At 48.5% G+C, this 18074-nt stretch overlaps 1 protein-coding gene across 2 annotated transcripts; it reads left to right on the top strand.

The window, feature by feature from the left end:
- Nucleotides 1-311: 311 nt before the first annotated feature.
- Nucleotides 312-16940, top strand: LOC119407268 (uncharacterized). Of its 2 annotated transcripts, none has more exons than XM_049419997.1 (5): nucleotides 312-608; nucleotides 5645-5968; nucleotides 10797-11045; nucleotides 14188-14514; nucleotides 15148-16940. In XM_049419997.1, the coding sequence occupies exons 1-5, from the start codon at nucleotides 312-314 to the stop codon at nucleotides 15751-15753; spliced, it is 1803 nt and encodes a 600-aa protein (XP_049275954.1). In that variant the 3' UTR covers nucleotides 15754-16940. The 2 variants fall into 2 exon arrangements, with proteins under 2 accessions (XP_049275954.1, XP_037530085.1); XM_037674157.2 differs by having other exon boundaries at nucleotides 14188-14550.
- Nucleotides 16941-18074: the final 1134 nt, after the last annotated feature.

Raw genomic sequence — 18074 nt, 5'->3', positions numbered from 1 at the left:
GCTCGTCATTGACTTCCTCAACTTCGTCTTCTTCGGTTAAGCAAGTACCGGCGTCGTCATCCACGAGCGGAGACGTAGTACTGGCCAGGACAGCTCTGCCTTCTCCAGTGCCTTACCAACGACCCTCGCTACAAATGGCGCCCAGCGGCATTGCCTCGTCCTCCTCGTCCGGGGACCTGTGTTCGTGACCACACTGCACGACAGTTCGTCGACGGGCAGCTACATACTGTCCGACATGCCGCAGCATGACGCAGCGGCGGACGACCAGAACTTGAGGTTCGCTTGGAGCCTGGACTCTGTTAACGCGTCGGATGCCTTCTAGCTCGTACGTTCCGACTCAGTCCAACAACCAACACGGCATGACCGTGCAGACGCTCAGCAGGTATGCGTCGCCGGTCGTCACGACTGTCAACAAATGCGAGTCGTCTGTTGGCAGTCCGACGACGTCGTCTGTAACTACGGCGAGTCCCGGTGTCGTCGTGGACTGCCAGGAGGGTTCGCCTCGGAGTCGCCGCACCGAAATCAACGATGCCGTCTTGGGACTGGTGTGGCGTGACTTGGAGCCGTTCGAGGTGGTGAACAGGCCTGGCTTTCTGCAGCTGATGAAGGTAATGTATCTGAAGCCCAGTAATGTAGTGTTCTGGGCTTGTTGTTATGACATCGTGGTGGCTTATAGAGCATGGAAAGACGAGCCCAATGAAGGACGTGAAACACACAGGCGCTAACTCGCAACAACCGTTGTATGCCGGGGCACACGTGGTGTCATCGGTGGCCACACCACGTGTACCCCAGCGTACAAGGACTGTTCCATCGTGGCTAGAGCCCAGGGAAAGTTATCTCGTGAAATTATCAAAGAAGTGATTGATAGACTCGGGGATAACTGTGTTTCAAAAGCATCAGCTGCCCTTTCCCGGAAGAGTTATACTATCTGCGTAATGATATGCTAGTTTTTTGTAAACAGCGAATGTATGATGACCTATGCGAAAAAGTTGTCTATATATTGGGTTTCCTGGCTCGTAATGAAGGTTGCTGCAAGTTAGCGCCTGCGTGTGTCACGTCCACGTTCGCCCTCGTCTTTCCATGCTCTACAAGGCTCATGGTTATCTGAAGCTTTCTGTGACATTTTCGCTCCCAACTTAACGTGGATGCATTTCCGGGCGAACTGGGCTCTTAATTTGGATACTCGGAGCTGAGCCAGTGCCTACAGACAAAGTAATCGGAGGTGGTGACGACTGCTCGATAGTTAAGGGAGTACATTCACGTACTACTACAATGTGCATAGTATAATTTCTTCGCCGAGGCTTTACGCTGGAGCAGAGAGCACACGAGGACAGCTCCGCCACCACATGGTTTTGCTTATATCATCACATAAAGTAGCCCGTAAGTGCAGTTCTTTGGTACGGGTTACAGCCAAGCTCTCGAGGGTGCGTATACAGCGGCTGGGTGTTCTTTTTTTGTTCCGCAAAATCGTTAAAGAAGTGGTTTCGCACTTACCGCTGCTCTGTTCTTGGTCCAACATCAAAGGAGGTCGCACTTCGCGCTTCGAATCGTTCAACTGTCAACGTAAAGCTTCCGGTGGCTGTTACTTGGTTCCCGTAGCAGAGTGTCGCGAACGGTTCGAAAAAAAGTTAAAAAAAAAAAGATTGAGAAAAGCAGAGAATCAGTAGCTGAGCGCGTGTGCATGATTGTGCACTACGTCACACGAGACGAGACGAACGAGAGTGCGTCCAAAAACCCACGCCAACTTAATCGTCGAGTTCTTTTCTTATCAACATGACGCCCAGATTTTTTTTTTTTTTTTCTGACAAGTACGTGACACGGCAGATTACGAGCGCATGCGGAGCTACCCCGAGCGAGCTTGCTGGGCGATACCCGTCTGCACCATCAGCGTGAGTTATAGCTTCTACGATTTCGGATCTACTCCGCTGCGTTGTTTTGCTTAAAGACTCGCCTGTATTTGTGAAATTGGCTTTTAACTCGTACTTTAGTATTATAAATGAATCAATTTCCGGGATTGTTTAGTAGGAAAACCGCGATATGATTACGAGGCGAGTAGTAGCGGGGAACTCCAGATTAACTTTAATCATGAGGGTTCTTTAAAGGGCGCCTAAATCCGAGAACAAGGGTGTTTTCTTGTTTGTTTATTATTATTATTATTATTATTATTATTATTATTATTATTATTATTATTATTATTATTATTATTATTATTATTATTATTATTATTATTATTCATTTGGCCCCTATCGCGTTACCGGATATCGAGTGCCAAAGGGAAGCAGGATTCGGGGACTGCAGAAAATTACGTGATTTCATGAAATCGGGAAGCTTGCCGGCATAATTACATGTAATTCGCCCACGCAAGTTAAGGCTAATTTCAGGTCGTTGAGAGATGCTTTCATCCGGTACGTCGGTCGGATAACCGCCGCTCTGAGAGCAGAACAAACTTCGTTCTGTTTCAACGCAATGATTGAATTGCCTGCCAAGAACGTTAAAGAACTGCAGTTGGTCGAAATTGATCCAGAGCCCTCCACTAAGCCGTGCCTCAGAATCATATCGTGGTTTTGGCACGTACTAACCCAGATATTAAGAGTTACCTGTCAACTTCGTGCGCAGTTGCAATATTTCGCTTACATCTCATGCTTCGCCATTCGTGGCGCCATTCTTGCAGTCGTGAGGGCGGGATAGGGATGTGCGTGCGTGCTGAATTTACACGGACACATCAAAGTAACAGCAATTATGTACGTCGTAATGTATGGCAAAGATTCCACGTGGACTCGCATTCACGTATATACATCACAAAAAAAAAAAAAACTCACAGGTTCCCTTATGCATCACCTAGACGACTAGAAGGGAAAGCCTTCATCTTTTAGGGGCGAAGCTCCTTAAGGCGGCACCCGTTCGTCCCTCGTAGTCGTCGTGGTCGTAGTAGTGAGTAACAAGTCTTACGCTTTGACCTCCAAGGTGGTGCCGGTGGGAGATTTCTCCTGTGCGTTGTTGAACAATAAAAAATTCGCAGCGTGCGCGTTAACTAAAAGCCGAATTCTTCTGTCTCTCATTCCCCATTAGCAGCCATTGGCATGTTCCAGTAGGAAACGTTAGTAGAAGTGTAAGTGTTAGCTAAAAGCCGACTTCTTCTGTCTCTCATTGCCATTAACAGCCATTGTTTACCTACAAGGTAGTGCCTGGTGAGATTTCTCCTGTGCGTGATTAAACAATAAAAATTTTGTTCAAAACGCCGTTGATTGATGAAATAAACCAACGAAAGACGCCAGATGTTTTGTAAAAGCAGAACGAAAGAACGCCAGATGTTTTTCTTAAAGTGTAGTAGTAGTAGTTGTATTTAGCCACCTCGCCCGATCGTCAACGGGCGAGGTGGACCGGCAACGGCGCGAGGACCCTGCCGTACGAGAGTTAGATCACACTAAAAGACATACTTTGCGGGCGATACACTCTAGTGAGCTTTCAACTTTTCGTCTTAATGTACATGATAAAGAAATTATTTCTACGAAAAACGCAAGGCACACCTTGAGCAATATGTTTGTTGGTTTTGGGACGCTAAATGGAACCATGAGGCGATGCGAAGCCGAAGCACTTGCACGATCGCGTTCCGTTGGCTTTCGTTGGGCATGCTACCGACCTCGCGTCGTGGAACGCGCGTCCTGTCTTCCCTCTAGCCTTGCCTTTAATTCGCACAGGGCGAGCGGGGAATGCGGTCGCTCTTGGCGCTCTTTCGCTCGGGAGCGGACTTCTTCCTTGCATTTCACCGAATCACAAGTGATAATGAAGGGACCACGTAAACCAACAGTACAATAAAAGTTTGATGTTTAATATATACACGATGTTTCACACTCTTTATATTATGTACTGGGCGCATTTCACGGAAGAGTTTCACGGTTTACAGATGATTCCCTCCGTAGCTTCGCCCCACTCATCATCATTCACCCCGTGGATATGCTGTGATTTTTTCTTCTCACTCGATGTATGGACCCTTCCCTGCCCCCCTCCTGGATATTTCTGCACCTAACGTGGTCTTTCATTGCCTCTGAGATCGGAGGCATCGCTAGCTTTCTGCACCTCACCTCGTTTCGCACTGCCTCCGTGATAGGCCCACCTTTTGACCGATCGACACGATGTGATGACGTCATCATGTGACGGCATGCTACGCGACGTCATAATGAAGTCACAAATTTTGGCGTTCTCTGACGTCATGATAACGTCGCATGGTGACGTCATCACGTTTCGATTTTTTGCATCACTCGTGTTGACGCCGACGGTCAGTTTTCGCGTTTCATGAGGCATCTAGGGCTTTCGCCTTAAAAGCAGGTTCTGCCTTAATTTTTACACCGAAACTGCGAATGGTCAAGGTTCCACGTATTTTTAGTGACCGTGAGACAACGATAGGAAATGTGAGCGTCAGCCGATACCGGAGAAGGTGAAATGCTGGGCCGAAACGGGCCGAACATTCTAATTTTTTGCTATCGCATTCATTACATCGCCGTTGCGGCGAAACTGTGACTTTTTCTTTCAACCACCACCCCCTTTCCGGCGTCTTGTTTGGACTTGTTCTAGCTGTAGGCCTCTCGGAGGGCTTCATTAGGAATAATGCTAATAATAATAAACCAGGCAAGAAATTGTGCACTCGGTTTGTGTTAGAAGAATTTCATTTTAAGTGTCACGCAATCTATTTCAGTCAACAACGGTCGTGTATACGTTTAACTCTGGCCAGTAATCTGTCTGATGCTGCAACCGAATCAATCGGTGCATATCCAGTAATGAGAAAGGTGTCGTCAGTAACGTTACCAAATCGTAAAAATAAACAGATGTATACCCTTGTCTAACACTTCATGAAGTGCTATACAGGTTCGCTGCTCATCCACCGTCATACAGTGGAATTTCTCTTCAATTTTTTTAATGCATGTTCCTTCTTGGCTATGTGCAGAGCGATTGCAACGAAAACAGGAGACATATAGACGTGTGTGTCTCCGAATCGGAACAAAAAAAAAAGGGAGAAAAAGAAAGATGTTCAGCGGAAGTTGGCGGCAATGAAGCGACGAAAAATCGTTGAACATGGAATGTCGATGAAGCCAGCGACGCTGTCTGCAGCGACATTCCCTGGAATATTCATCATTCCTGTCTAGGATACACGTAGACAGCGCTCGTATGCGTCTGTGTGTCTCTACGTGTTCGGTCGTGCTGCGTATAACCAAGTATGATTCAAGTCGCCCAAGTGTAATATGTTCTACTACAACGAAAGCCTTAGATGAATCATCAAACGCGAGAATTGACCGTCGACGTCCCTCGGCGTCAACGCGAGCGATGCAAAAAATTATCGCAACGTGTTGACGCCATCATGTCGTCACAGATCGTCAAAACTTGCGAGGTCATCATGACGTCACTATGACGTCACAAACATCGTCGCTTGGTCAAACATGGGCCGATCGCGGAGGTAGTGCAATGCTTCAATGCTTCCGATCTTGGAGGCAGTGGAAAGCCATGTTGTGTGCAGAAAGCATTCGGAGCGGCGGAGGAGGATCAATACATCGACTGAGGAGAAGATGACTTTTGCCTTCGAGTCGTCTTACGCGAATGCAAAAGGCATCCTTTTGAGTTTTTGCAACGAACGTTCCTTCTCTGTTTCCAGGCCGCCGCACCCGACTACGAACCGCCGACCATGAAGAAGTTGGCGGACGTGCTGCTCCCTAGGCGACTGGGCCAACTGCAAGACTCCCTGTCGCCGTCCATCTCCAGAGCCGCCGCCGCGGACTTTGTCTCGGCAGTCATCGGCGTCTGGCTGGGCGAGTCTGACGACGTGTACGCGAGCGTCGACGTGTCGTACGCGACGCGCCACTTCAGGACCGAGGCGAAGAGCGTCGCCTTCCGGAGGGTCGCAGCCCATCAGGACGCCACCGACGCCATCCGCGAGGTCTTCGAATCTGCGCTCCGGCAATGGAACATCGAGAAGAAGGTGCGGATACGGCTCATAGCCTTTTTAAATGCGAAGCATTTCTTAGCGAACTTCTGCGACTTTGAGCGTATCTATCTATCTATCTATCTATCTATCTATCTAGCCGCCTACGACTTTGTGCTCTCCTGGCCGTTCCGTTAATCGGATGTATACCAAAATTGGTGTGTCATAACATGGCCTTATCACGAACATAAATGACAGGTCATATCATGAAAATCATGACACGCATGTCATGAACAGCATGATTTACATTCCACGGCATTTGGGCTCCCTGGCCGTTCCGTTAATCGGATGTATACCAAAATTGGTGTGTCATAACATGGCCTTATCACGAACATAAATGACAGGTCATATCATGAAAATCATGACACGCATGTCATGAACAGCATGATTTACATTCCACGGCATTTGGGCTCCCTGGCCGTTCCGTTAATCGGATGTATACCAAAATTGGTGTGTCATAACATGGCCTTATCACGAACATAAATGACAGGTCATATCATGAAAATCATGACACGCATGTCATGAACAGCATGATTTACATTCCACGGCCTTTGCGCTCCCTGGCCGTTCCGTTAATCGGATGTATACCAAAATTGGTGTGTCATAACATGGCCTTTTCACGAACATAAATGACAGGTCATATCATGAAAATCATGACACGCATGTCATGAACAGCATGATTTACATTCCACGGCCTTTGGGCTCTTGCGGCCGTTCCGTTAATTTCATATATACCAAAATTGGTACGGCGTGACAAGAGTTCATGACGAACATAATGACAGGTCCTAACATGCAAATCATGACGCGCATGTCATGTGCAGCATGATTTACATGACATGGTCTCGGGGCGCTCGCGGCCGTTTAAATGAAGGGATACATACGAAAACTGGTATGACGAGACATTTCTGTATGACGAACATAACTGACCCGTGGTAACATGAAAATCATGATATGCATGTCATGTATGGCATGATTTACATGCCACGCTCATGGCGCACTCGCGGCCGTTTCGCTAGATTGATATACACCAAAATTGGTATTGTGCGATGTGACTTTATGAAGAACATGAATAACAGGTGGTAGCACGAAAACCATGACATCCATGACATGTATGTCATGATTTACATGCCACGCTCATGGTGCATTCGCGTCCGTTTCGCTTGCGTGATATACACCAAAATTGGTGTTACGCGACACGACTATATGACGAACATAACTGACACGTGGTAACATGAAAATCATGACATGCAAGTCATGTACGACCTGATTTGCATGCCACGCTCATGATGCGCTAGCGGCAGTTTCAGCAGATTGATATACACCAAAATTGGTATTGCGCGATGTGACTGTATGAAGAACATGAATGGCAGTTGGTAAGATGAAAACCATGATATGCATGTCATGTATGTCATGATTTACATGCCACGCTCATGGTGCATTCGCGTCCGTTTCGCTTGCGTGATATACACCAAAATTGGTGTTACACGACACGACTATATGACGAACATAACTGACACGTGGTAACATGAAAATCATGACATGCAAGTCATGTACGACCTGATTTGCTTGCCACGCTCATGATGCGCTAGCGGCAGTTTCAGCAGATTGATATACACCAAAATTGGTATTGCGCGATGTGACTGTATGAAGAACATGAATGACAGTTGGTGAGATGAAAACCATGACATGCATGTCATGTATGTCATGATTTAATTGCCACGCTCATGATGCATTCGCGGCCGCTTCGCTAGCTCGATGTACGCCAAAATTGCTATTGCGCGAAGCGACTGTACGACGACGGTAAATGAGACGTCGTAACATGAAAATCATGACATGCATGACATGCACGACATGATTTACATGTCATGCTCATGACGCACCCGTGCCGTTTCGCTTGCTTGGCACACCAAAATTGGTATTGCGTGACGCGACTGCATGACGAACGTAAATGAGAGGTGGTAACATGGAAATCATGAAATGCAGGTTATGTATGTCATGATTTACATGCCGCGCTCATTGTGCATTCCCGGCCGTTTCGCTAGCTTGGTATACACCAAAATTCGTATTGCGCGACGCCACTGTATGACGAAAGTAAATGAAAGGTGGTAACATGATAATCATGACATGCATGAAATGTACGTCATGATTTACATGCCATGCTCATGGCGCACTCGTGGCCGTTTCGCTAGATTGATATGCACCAAAATTGGTATTGCGCGAGTGACTGTATGAAGAACATGAATAACAGGTGGTAACATGAAAACTATGACATGTATGTCATGTATGTCATGACTTACATGCCACGCTCATGGTGCATTCACGGCCGTTTCGATAGCTTGATATACACCAAAACTCGTATTGCGCGATGTGACTCTGTGATGAACATTAGTGACAGGTGGTAACATGAAAAACCATAATATTCATGTCATGTATGGCATGATTTACATGCTCTACTCATGGTGCACTCGCGGTCATTTTGCTCCTTTGATATACACCAAAATTGGTATTGCGCGATGTGACTGTATGACGAACATAAATGAGAGGTCTTAACATGCGAATCTTGTTATGCATGTCATGTACGGTATGATTTACATGCCACTGTCATGGTGCGCTTCCGGCCGTTTTGTTAACGTGATATATACCAAAATTGGTATGGCATGACACGAGTGCCTGATGAACATAAACGACAGGTCATGCATTTATATACCAGAATATGCGTTTCATTGGCATGGTGTACACTAGATTGTGCATGCATGCGTGCATGGCAAACATGCGATATATGTTGGACTAGATGCCATGGCATGAATGATTTCATTTGGCTCAAAGACAAACAAGGCGATGTATGCAGCTCCTTGCTGGCTGCTTCGCATTACATCGATTCCCACAGTGCGTGGGATCTGCCGAATTTTTTTAACACGAAAGTGTTTTATGCCGGGGTCCACCAAGACTTCAGTGACGTATTTCCGCCACGGAAAAAATATACACAATCAGATGGCAAAGAAAAAAAGGCACCGTCAACGGGCATCGAACCCACGACCGCTCGGTCCGCAACAACAGATGCCGGGCACGCTATCCACTGCGCCACGGTCACAGACTCTGGAGGCTTTACGAACGCGCCTTTTATATCTACCACTCTCCCGGTCGGCTGGGTGGTGTTGACCTCTGGGGGTGGTAAGTTAAAGTAATTAGTCATTGCTGTGGCCTCCGCGACTAGCACCTGCAACGCGTTACGCGTCCGTCCCATTTGGCGCGTTTTCAATAGAAGTTGAATTTTGTCAATGCCTTAACACACCACTAGGTGGCGACCTTTGCCCAAGCGTCGTAAAAGCGTCGGCGTCGCTCAGCATCACGCTAATACAAACCAAAAATAGCTCTGCGACGCGCGCCTGCCTCACCTGGCTGTAACACCGCGTTCCATGCTCACGCGCTCGCCCCGAGAAAAATCGCGGCGGGGCTGGCGGCACGACGCGCTTTGCGTTTCCCTCTAGTCCGGCCGTGGTGTTCAATCACATTTTAACATGCCGCGGGATAGACCAAGTTCTGCGCCCAATATGCGACACTCTTCTGGCTATCACACCTCGTTCTCTGATTACGCTTTCACCGTTAACTACTACAGCTACCACAAGGGTTTGTTTAATCATTTAACATGGACGTTAGTCGACGGAATGGAGATGTACCACCAATCATCAAAGTGGCTGCATACACGTTAAAAGGCGCCATTAGCTGCCAGACATCAATATGCATTGTGCAAACTCTCTTATATCAATGTACAGTAAGCATTCAGTTACTTCTGTAAGGGCACGCTTTACTTTCGTGTTATTCCGATTCCTATGACGGAGGGATCAACCGTGTTTTTTTTTTTTCGTTTACCTGCCTTGCAAGCTTCGCAGATGTGTCGCGCTGTTAAGCTGGAGGTTGTTGTTGTTGTCTGTGCATAGTTCATACCCAATGCAGATGGCTGGACGAGTATTAAGTGGATTTTTAAATTGTTTTCTGCTGGGTATCATTACCAGATGCTATAGTTAATTAATATATTGATTTGAAGTGCCAGTTATCAGTAACTAAATATTTAAAGCCGGCAAAATTTAGGAAGATATTCTTTTCTCAATGGTGAAGAAAGCATGCCTGTGGCTGCGTCCCAGAATAGTGTCCCCAAAAGTAAGATTAACCGGTTCTGTTCATTCCAAGCTCAGCTTTCGAATAGGTGGTACTAGTATTCTTTTCCTCGGAATCGTGAAGCGGCGACAGCATAGCAAGAAGTGACCAGTCGTTTCCTCTTGATTACAGAAGAAGCACAGAGGGGACGTTACTAAGCCTGATCTGTGCAAGTAAAAAATTAAGGGCGGAAACGTGGCAACGAAATTTCGCGATGACAACTTCTTCCATCATCCTTGAATTGGATAAATCGTTGCGCCAGGGAAATAAAAGGTGCTTGCACTCCGGAGAAGCAGACAGTACTGGGTCTGATAAACCTTTTCTGAAAGAAAGTATGCGTATTGAATGAAAAACCTGTGTTTTCTAAAAAAAGCACCCTGTATGTGTAACTATAGATATCAATCAGCCAATTTCAATTCTTTCACAATAGATTGTACAAGGTAAGGATATACAGAACGGGGTGCCGTAGTAAAAACTGAATTGGGACCTCCCGTGCATTATAAAGATAAATGTTTGATTGGCAACAAGAGCAGCAAAGTTGGGTTCGCACTGCCCGTCACACACAAAAAAAGAAAAAAAAAGAACCGCCGTGGTTTTCTTGCTCTAGTGATTGCTTTAGGTATTGTTACTTAATTATTCTTTATAACAGCTGTGAAAAAACACATCGCAGCGCGTCATGCGAGTTCTGGTGGACAGTCCAGCCCGTACGTCCAAGACCTTCTCGTTCCCCGGTTGGGCTAGCGACTCGAACCACGGAGGAGGAGGCGGCCAGGGAGGTGCCGCGTCCACGTGGTCGCTGGAGTCCGGAGAGTTCGACCACAGCCACGAAATACTGGAGCAGCTGGACGCGTCCGAGCCGGACTGGTCCATAAGCTCCAATTACCGTCTCCACTGCGCCGTGCGGAGCGCATTCGACGTGGTGAGCGTTGTATTTATTTTTGTGCGCGTCTAAATGGAACAGACGTTCGGAGAAAGGTGGATGTTTCAAGAGGCGAGAAATTCTTGAACGCGATGCTTCGGTAGAGCCAGGGTTTCAACAACTGCTCTTGTCTTCTTCAAGGCAGCAAGAAGAAGACGAGACCTTGAAGCAGACAGGACTACTTATCGAAACCTTGGCTCCCGCAACACTCCGTGTTCAAGAATATTCACCTTAAGCCTCCAAACTTCTCGTGTACTGCTGACCCGAAGTTCGCGGGATCGAATCCTGGCCGCGGCAGCCGCATTTCCGATGGAGGCGAAAATACTTGAGGTGCGTGTGCTTAGATTTAGGTACACGTTAAGGAACCCCCAGATGGCCGAAATTTCCGAAGCCCTCCACTACGGCGTCTCTCATAACCTTATCGTGGTTTTGGGACGTTAAACCCCAACAATTATTATTTATTATTATTATTACCTTTGCGTAAACTTCTGTCTTGTTTGTGCTCCACAATAGTACTTTCGTACTGGCACGTAAAACCCCCTCAGCTTAACTAAAATTTAACCTTACTAAACGCACATCTTAAGTTGCGTGGCAGAATGGCTTGAGCCTGGTAGAGCGGTTTGTTAATCATTCACAGCGCTACTTCCAAGGTGCAGAAAAGGAGACTACCTGCACCGGTCATGGGGGAAAGGCCAAGTGCATACCGGCACTGAGAAGGAGCTTGCGGGTTAAAATATTTATCGCAAAACGAAGGTTGAGTCTCAAGCGTGCGTCTAATAACGTTCGCCGACCGTCCGAACGCGTGCACACGATGCAGGAACGAGCGACAAACGAGGTCCCTGCATGCGCATGCATAGGTGTACGCGGCCTGGGCAGAACTGCGGGGTACGCGTGTCTGAGCGGCGGACCGGCGCTAACGAGCACTTGCGCTAACAACCTGCGCGCGGCCCCCATATGCTTATGCGCCGCTCCGCCCTCGACGTTCGCAGGAAGGCCAAGTCGTAAGCCGGCGCTGAGTGGAGACGCGGCGAACATCGTATATAAGCTTGCAGAGGCGTGGGTCTCTCATTTGACTCGGAATGGTGGCAGAGCGTTGGCGTAGCATAGCAAAGCATTGGCGTAGCCAAGGGGGGCAAAATTTCCAAAGTTTTTTTTTTTTTTTTGGGGGGGGGGGGTGGTGTTGAAGCCCTAAGAATTTTCCAACTTTGCGTGTGTATACATACATACATACATACATACATACATACATACATACATACATACATACATACATACATACATACATACATACATACATACATACATACATACATACATACATACATACATACATACATACATACATACATACATACATAGGAGCCAGGGGAGGGACAAAGTTGAAAAATTCCGGGGCGGGGGGGGAGTTGAGCGCCCCACCGACATTTTGGAATTTCGTATGTTTATTATGCACACTCATACATACAAACGCACGCACGAACATGCGTAAAGGGTGGTTGGACAAACCCCGCCCCTTTCCGAAAAAAGTTTCTGGCTACGCCGCTGGACTGGAGCGGGGGACGGTGTCAAGTCGGACCAACGGTGCCTTCAAAGTGAGATGCACAGATTAAATTTATCATTGTTGCGAACAAGATTAGCAAATTTGTTTACTCGAGGCTCATGACATTCTTATACCACACGCCTTGAACAAAATGCAGCCGTAATTAGGGCTGCATTTTGTTTCAGTGTGCGTTCCATGAATGCAGATTCATTTGAAATTCGTGTTAAAAAACTGGGCGTGCAAACATGCACACAAATGGGAAGTCAAGACAACACAAACAAAGAAAATATTCATTTGAAGGTATAGCGCATGTGCGTGTCGCCTTTGATCTGTCCCTCGTCAGAAACATTTTGCGCTAGCACGATCTGTCATGAACTGCCAACTAGTTCGATCATGCACCTTCCCAATTAGGGCTGCTAATTGGGGCCAAGCACGTGGGGGGTAGAGGGAGGGGAGCGCCCCCCTTCACAAATGACGCATCTGCAAGCATGTGACGGGGAAAGCGCGTTTGGCGTCGTAACGACACTTGGCATGTGTGAAGCCATGGTTATGCTTGTATTCTGCGCAGGGATGGAGAAGAGGCGTCGTTTAATTCCGCTATGTTGTCAAATACTGTAATGGCGGCATCTTAAGCCAGTACGCGATGACGTCACAGTTGTTTGTCGGACCATTAAGAGTCGATAAGATGGCGAGTATTCCATTATGGTGCAATCTAAGAATATTCGCAAGAGCACCGTTTGCCTTTAGCGTGAGGGCCCACATGAGGTCGACAATGCAATAGTAGTTGGGTCAGACGAGTAATAGGGATGGATGCGCGAAACGAAATGCACCGCTCGTGTTATATCGGTATCGCGGAGGGGAGGGGTGGGAGGTTATTCGGCAAGAGTCCACTCCGTGGGCATTCCGCTGCAGATCATGTATTTGGATAGCGCTCAATAGCCGAAGCGCCATGGTTAGCGCCGGTACACCGGTTCAGTGGCGATATCAATCAGCGCGCCCCGATATGGCCACTTACATAATACTTTTCCCGCCGACTTCAACGATACTTGGCACTTTTTAGGGCGGCACTTGTCCGAGTGGATGAGAGTAGCAATGAGGTCTTGTTGGTGCAACACCTTGACTGGTTTCTCTCAGAGTGAGTAAATAACTGGACAAAATGAAACACAACAAGGGTGTCAATGTGGAACCTCAAAGGAGCTATTGATAGCTTGCACGTGACTTCATGGACGCAGGTACTTAACGTACTGGTGCTCTGACATGGCGGCTTTGATAACGTCAATGCAGCATAGTCCAGTGGCGATTACCTTGCTTCAAAGTGATAACTACGCCGCCGGAATGTTCTTGGCCTGTGCCCATGAATAACGAAAGAACCTACATGTCATGTGCTGATAACACTAACCTGACATCACAACCTTCGCGTCCCACCATGTTGGTACCCCAACATGTCGGTTTCAGTGACGTTAATGCAAGTCATCTATTGGTTCGTGGGGCTCTCAGGTGAAACACGACTATAGCGTCTGTCATGGCCTCAGTGCAGCTTCGCGACGGTAAACGGCGCAGATCAATCGACGAATCAACCTTTTTGATGGGTCATTGTTCCAGGACCAGGACGTGGTGAGCCTGGTGACCCGGTGCAGCCGCGTCGTATCCAGCATGAAGTGCTGCGCCAGGGACGCGGCGACCGTGGCCTGGGGCGACAGGCGTGTCGTTCCCTTCCCGTCCAGCTATTCGGACGAGTGGACCTCGCAGCTGGACTGCTTGCGCGAGCTGTGCTCGATGCTGACGCAGCACGCCGACCTGCAGAAGCGCATTTACGCCTGCAAGGAGGTGGGCCTGACAGCCACCGACGTGGCGCTCCTGCAAGACCTGCTCGAGGTGCTGGCGCCGCTCGAGGAGGCCACCAACGCGCTGCGGCAGCCCCACGAGACGGTGGGCCTGGTTCTGCCCGCGCTGAGAAACCTACAGGTGAACGTCCTGAAAGCGAAAAAAAAATATTTTATGACGGGCTCGTGTCTTTGTTAGACCGAGCCAAACGAATCCAACAGATGATAATACCAAAAAACGCGACTGCCCTCTGGCGAGAAGAGTGGTCCGCATTCACCGCCTCGGCTAGCGAGTGGCGTTGGCTAACATTCCCAAGGATTGCAAGCACAGAAATACCCAACAATGTAGTCGAGGAGACGCTTTCTGTCGCAGGTCAATCAGTAGAGCATCGGACGCGTAATTCGAAGGCTGTGGGTTCGAATCCCACCGGCGGAAAGGATGCGTTTTGTCCACTTTAAATCCTCTGAATTTACTACACTGCAGTTTCAAGAAACAACAAATAATGTTCCCTATGCTTTCCTTGGCTTAACTGTCTGTTGCATTCACTTGGCTGTTCCTGGAAGCGGTCATACAATAGTGTGGTAAGAATGTTCTTCCTTCCTATGTTAGGATTTGCTTGCCTTTTTCTTGTTTCTCGGAATTCCAACTAGCCTTTGGCTAAAGCTCCGACAAGTACTCGCAATATGTCGATTTGTACTGTGGAGATAAATATGCATTCATACATTCCATTCAACACAGGTCAGTCTGACGCGGGCGGTGACGAGGGACACCTTCCAACTGAAAACGATGGCCGAGAACCTGCTGCGCAGCGTGGAGACGCACTTCGCCAACTCGTGGAACGATCCGATCCTGCTCGCGGGCGCGCTGCTCGATCCCCGCTTCAAGACCAGCTGGTGCGACGATCAGACCGCTTGCAAGATGAAGGAGGCCATCGAGAAACAACGCGCGGCCCTCAATCTCGACCCTTCCTCGGCGCTCGCCGTTCAACGTCGAGACGCCGACGCCGGCAACAAGGGCCAGAAGCTGTTCCGGAACATCCGGAACCTGGACAGTTCCACGACTCAGCAACCGGGACCCACGACGCCGCTGGGGCAGGAACTGTGCCTGTACCTGTCCGAAGACACGACCGAAGACACCGTGACGCCCCTAGGTTACTGGAGAGCGAATCAGCCGCGCTTTCCGCTTCTGGCCAGGCTGGCGTTGTCAGTGTTCGCCGTCGGTGGTACGCCTGCAACCGCTGATGAAGTCGCGTCCGTTACGGCGGCGATTAAGGCGGCGCGTCGGCATCGCTTCACCGACGAACAGCTGGAGCAGGTGGTGCTGCTGCGAAGACATCTGATGTAGCGCAGCCCTGATGCGTCGGGGATTCCTGGCCAATGAGCCTCGTCGCACAAACGTCCAGGATACACAATTTCCTTGCGCACCTCGGACCGACGTCACAGCAGACCTTCACGGCTTACAGCGTGACCAAAGGACATGGTCGAATCCGCAAATTTTTTTAGCTCTGAGGGGGGCTGCTACAACCTCGTTTATTCGCTCGAAGAGGCCACCCTTACGGAAGCGGGCAGTATTGAGCAGTTCGGTAACGTCTAGGGTAGTAACCCTTGTCATGCTGTGAGCCATCCCGGCCTGACCTTACCGTTGGATCGCGTGTTTGTGCGACGAAGCAACTTTAGAAAGCTAGAAATAGCGCGAACAACAGGGAATAGACCCACTAAGCGGTGTCCTGTTGTACTGTTGTTCGCACTGTTTCTCCTTTTCTAAAGAAAAGTACCAACTGGCCCAAACAAGCACTCTAGAAGCAACCTTACCGACTACGCCCTTGGCTAGAAACTGTTGCCGTGCCCTTGTAAAGACACGGCGCCGGAGACAGTTGACACCTGCCGGCTATTTGAAGACGAAGACGGGCTTGCCACTTTAGGCCCGACTGACGCTCTCGGTCTCGCTCGTCGGTAACGTGCTGAGCACCGATGAAGAGGTGACATCCATTATGGTGGCTAAAGAAGCGGTGCGTCAGCATCGCTTCATCGATGAACTACATAAACATGTGTTGCCTCTGCGATGACGCTTGATGTAGTGTTGACTTCAGGGCCGGCTGGTGGCCGATGTGAAGCCGTCCAGGACTGTTAACGTTATTAGCGTCCTGTACACCAGGAAATCGCGTACTCGAGCTGTGCTATAAAAGAACCGGACTTACAAAGTCTTACTGTGGGGAATCTTCGAATATCTCTTTAGAGGACCCGACGTGGAAGACAAGTGAAGCCCTTTGGCTGCTGTTGCTTAGGTGGTTTTTCATGCAGTCTCAAGCGCTTGGCCTGCAAGTAGTGAATGTGGACCCTTGTAACGCCGCCAGCGTACTGCGCTTCTTCGTATAAGTTGCCGCACAAGACGTGCGACTGGGCACAAAACTTTGCTGACGTGTAATAATTATTTTATTCGTTGGCAGTTGCGCCAAGTGGGCTTATAAAATATTTGTCGTGTTTTACGTCGTGCGTATGTTTTTTCTTCGTAAATATATGAACATTCGAAACGCCACGAATGATTGGCTTCGTCGTGAGGTCTTCTTGTCCGCCTCAGGTTGGTCGGCGGGAAGAATTGTTGTTAAACAAAAAGCGAATTCTATTAACACTGCCGCACATATATTACCAATGGCGTTGAAAACGAAGAGTCAGGAGCTCGACGTATTGCTGTTCGTCCCCAGAACGCGGATATGACGCTAGGTATAATAACTATACGCGGCGGTAAAGGAACGGAGCATCGAATCGTACAAGGGTACGAGTAATAACGCGGAGAACACTGTCTACTTATCCGTGCGAGCATTTCGAAACCGTTGTTTGGTTGTTCGTTTTTTGTTCTGTTTTTTATCGCTACTGCTGGAATGTGGTTATACAGTGAAGCTCGTACAGTGACACTCTCTCAGCACCGGCACGCAATGATAAAGTCGCGAAACAGACTGAACGTTGAAAGCTTGTGTGTGTGCGTGCGTTGCTACGTACAAACTTCTCAACTGCTACCCATCTTCCATTTGCTTTCCCCAGTGCAGGGTAGCTAACCGTGCTCAGCCAGGTAAGGCTCGGTGTCTTATGCCTAATGTAAGCCTTATGTATATCTCGCCTTTAGTACTCATACTACAATATCTGCCAGCATATAAGCCAGCGTGTTTGGTAGCAGAGTGAGAGAGAAACAACGATATTAAAAATAATGCACCCTGGTTACTGCGCGTGGAGCCCCTCGTCCTGGGCCCCACTGGCTATTGCGGCTCGCCGGGCCTGGTCAAGGGTCTCCAACTGACTTCTGAAGTCCATTTTGGAGAGTCGCTCCTCCGAAGACTAATTAACGAGTGTGTCCTTAATTGACGGCTAGACGGCGCCTGCCGGACGCTGTGTGCATTGGCACGCTACGTGTTCGAGACTGGAAAGGCGAGCCAAAGCCTCATCTTATCCCAAACTGAACAGGCAACAGGCGAGGGTCTGGCGCCGAGTACAAACACCTATCCATACTTACACAGACATCACATGATACTTCCCGAAAATACAGCGACAAATATCCGTCGTGTTCGGTAGGACACGTACAGAGGGCAGTCGTAAAACGGACATCGTATCTAGGATACTTGGCAGCAGCCTCTGAATCATACAAGGACCCTACGTAACTCTACAACACCCCTA

The sequence above is a fragment of the Rhipicephalus sanguineus genome, chromosome 10 (assembly GCF_013339695.2).
Source record: "Rhipicephalus sanguineus isolate Rsan-2018 chromosome 10, BIME_Rsan_1.4, whole genome shotgun sequence".
In the NCBI taxonomy this organism is placed as follows: domain Eukaryota; kingdom Metazoa; phylum Arthropoda; class Arachnida; order Ixodida; family Ixodidae; genus Rhipicephalus; species Rhipicephalus sanguineus.
This window is presented reverse-complemented; position numbering and strand designations above follow the sequence as displayed.

Coding starts and splice junctions, on each gene's coding strand:
- LOC119407268 (XM_037674157.2), top strand. CDS start 312: ATGCCTTCTAGCTCGTACGTTCCGACTCAGTCCAACAACCAACACGGC. Junction 609..5,644: donor GCTTTCTGCAGCTGATGAAG/GTAATGTATCTG, acceptor CTCTGTTTCCAG/GCCGCCGCACCCGACTACGA. Junction 5,969..10,796: donor AATGGAACATCGAGAAGAAG/GTGCGGATACGG, acceptor AACACATCGCAG/CGCGTCATGCGAGTTCTGGT.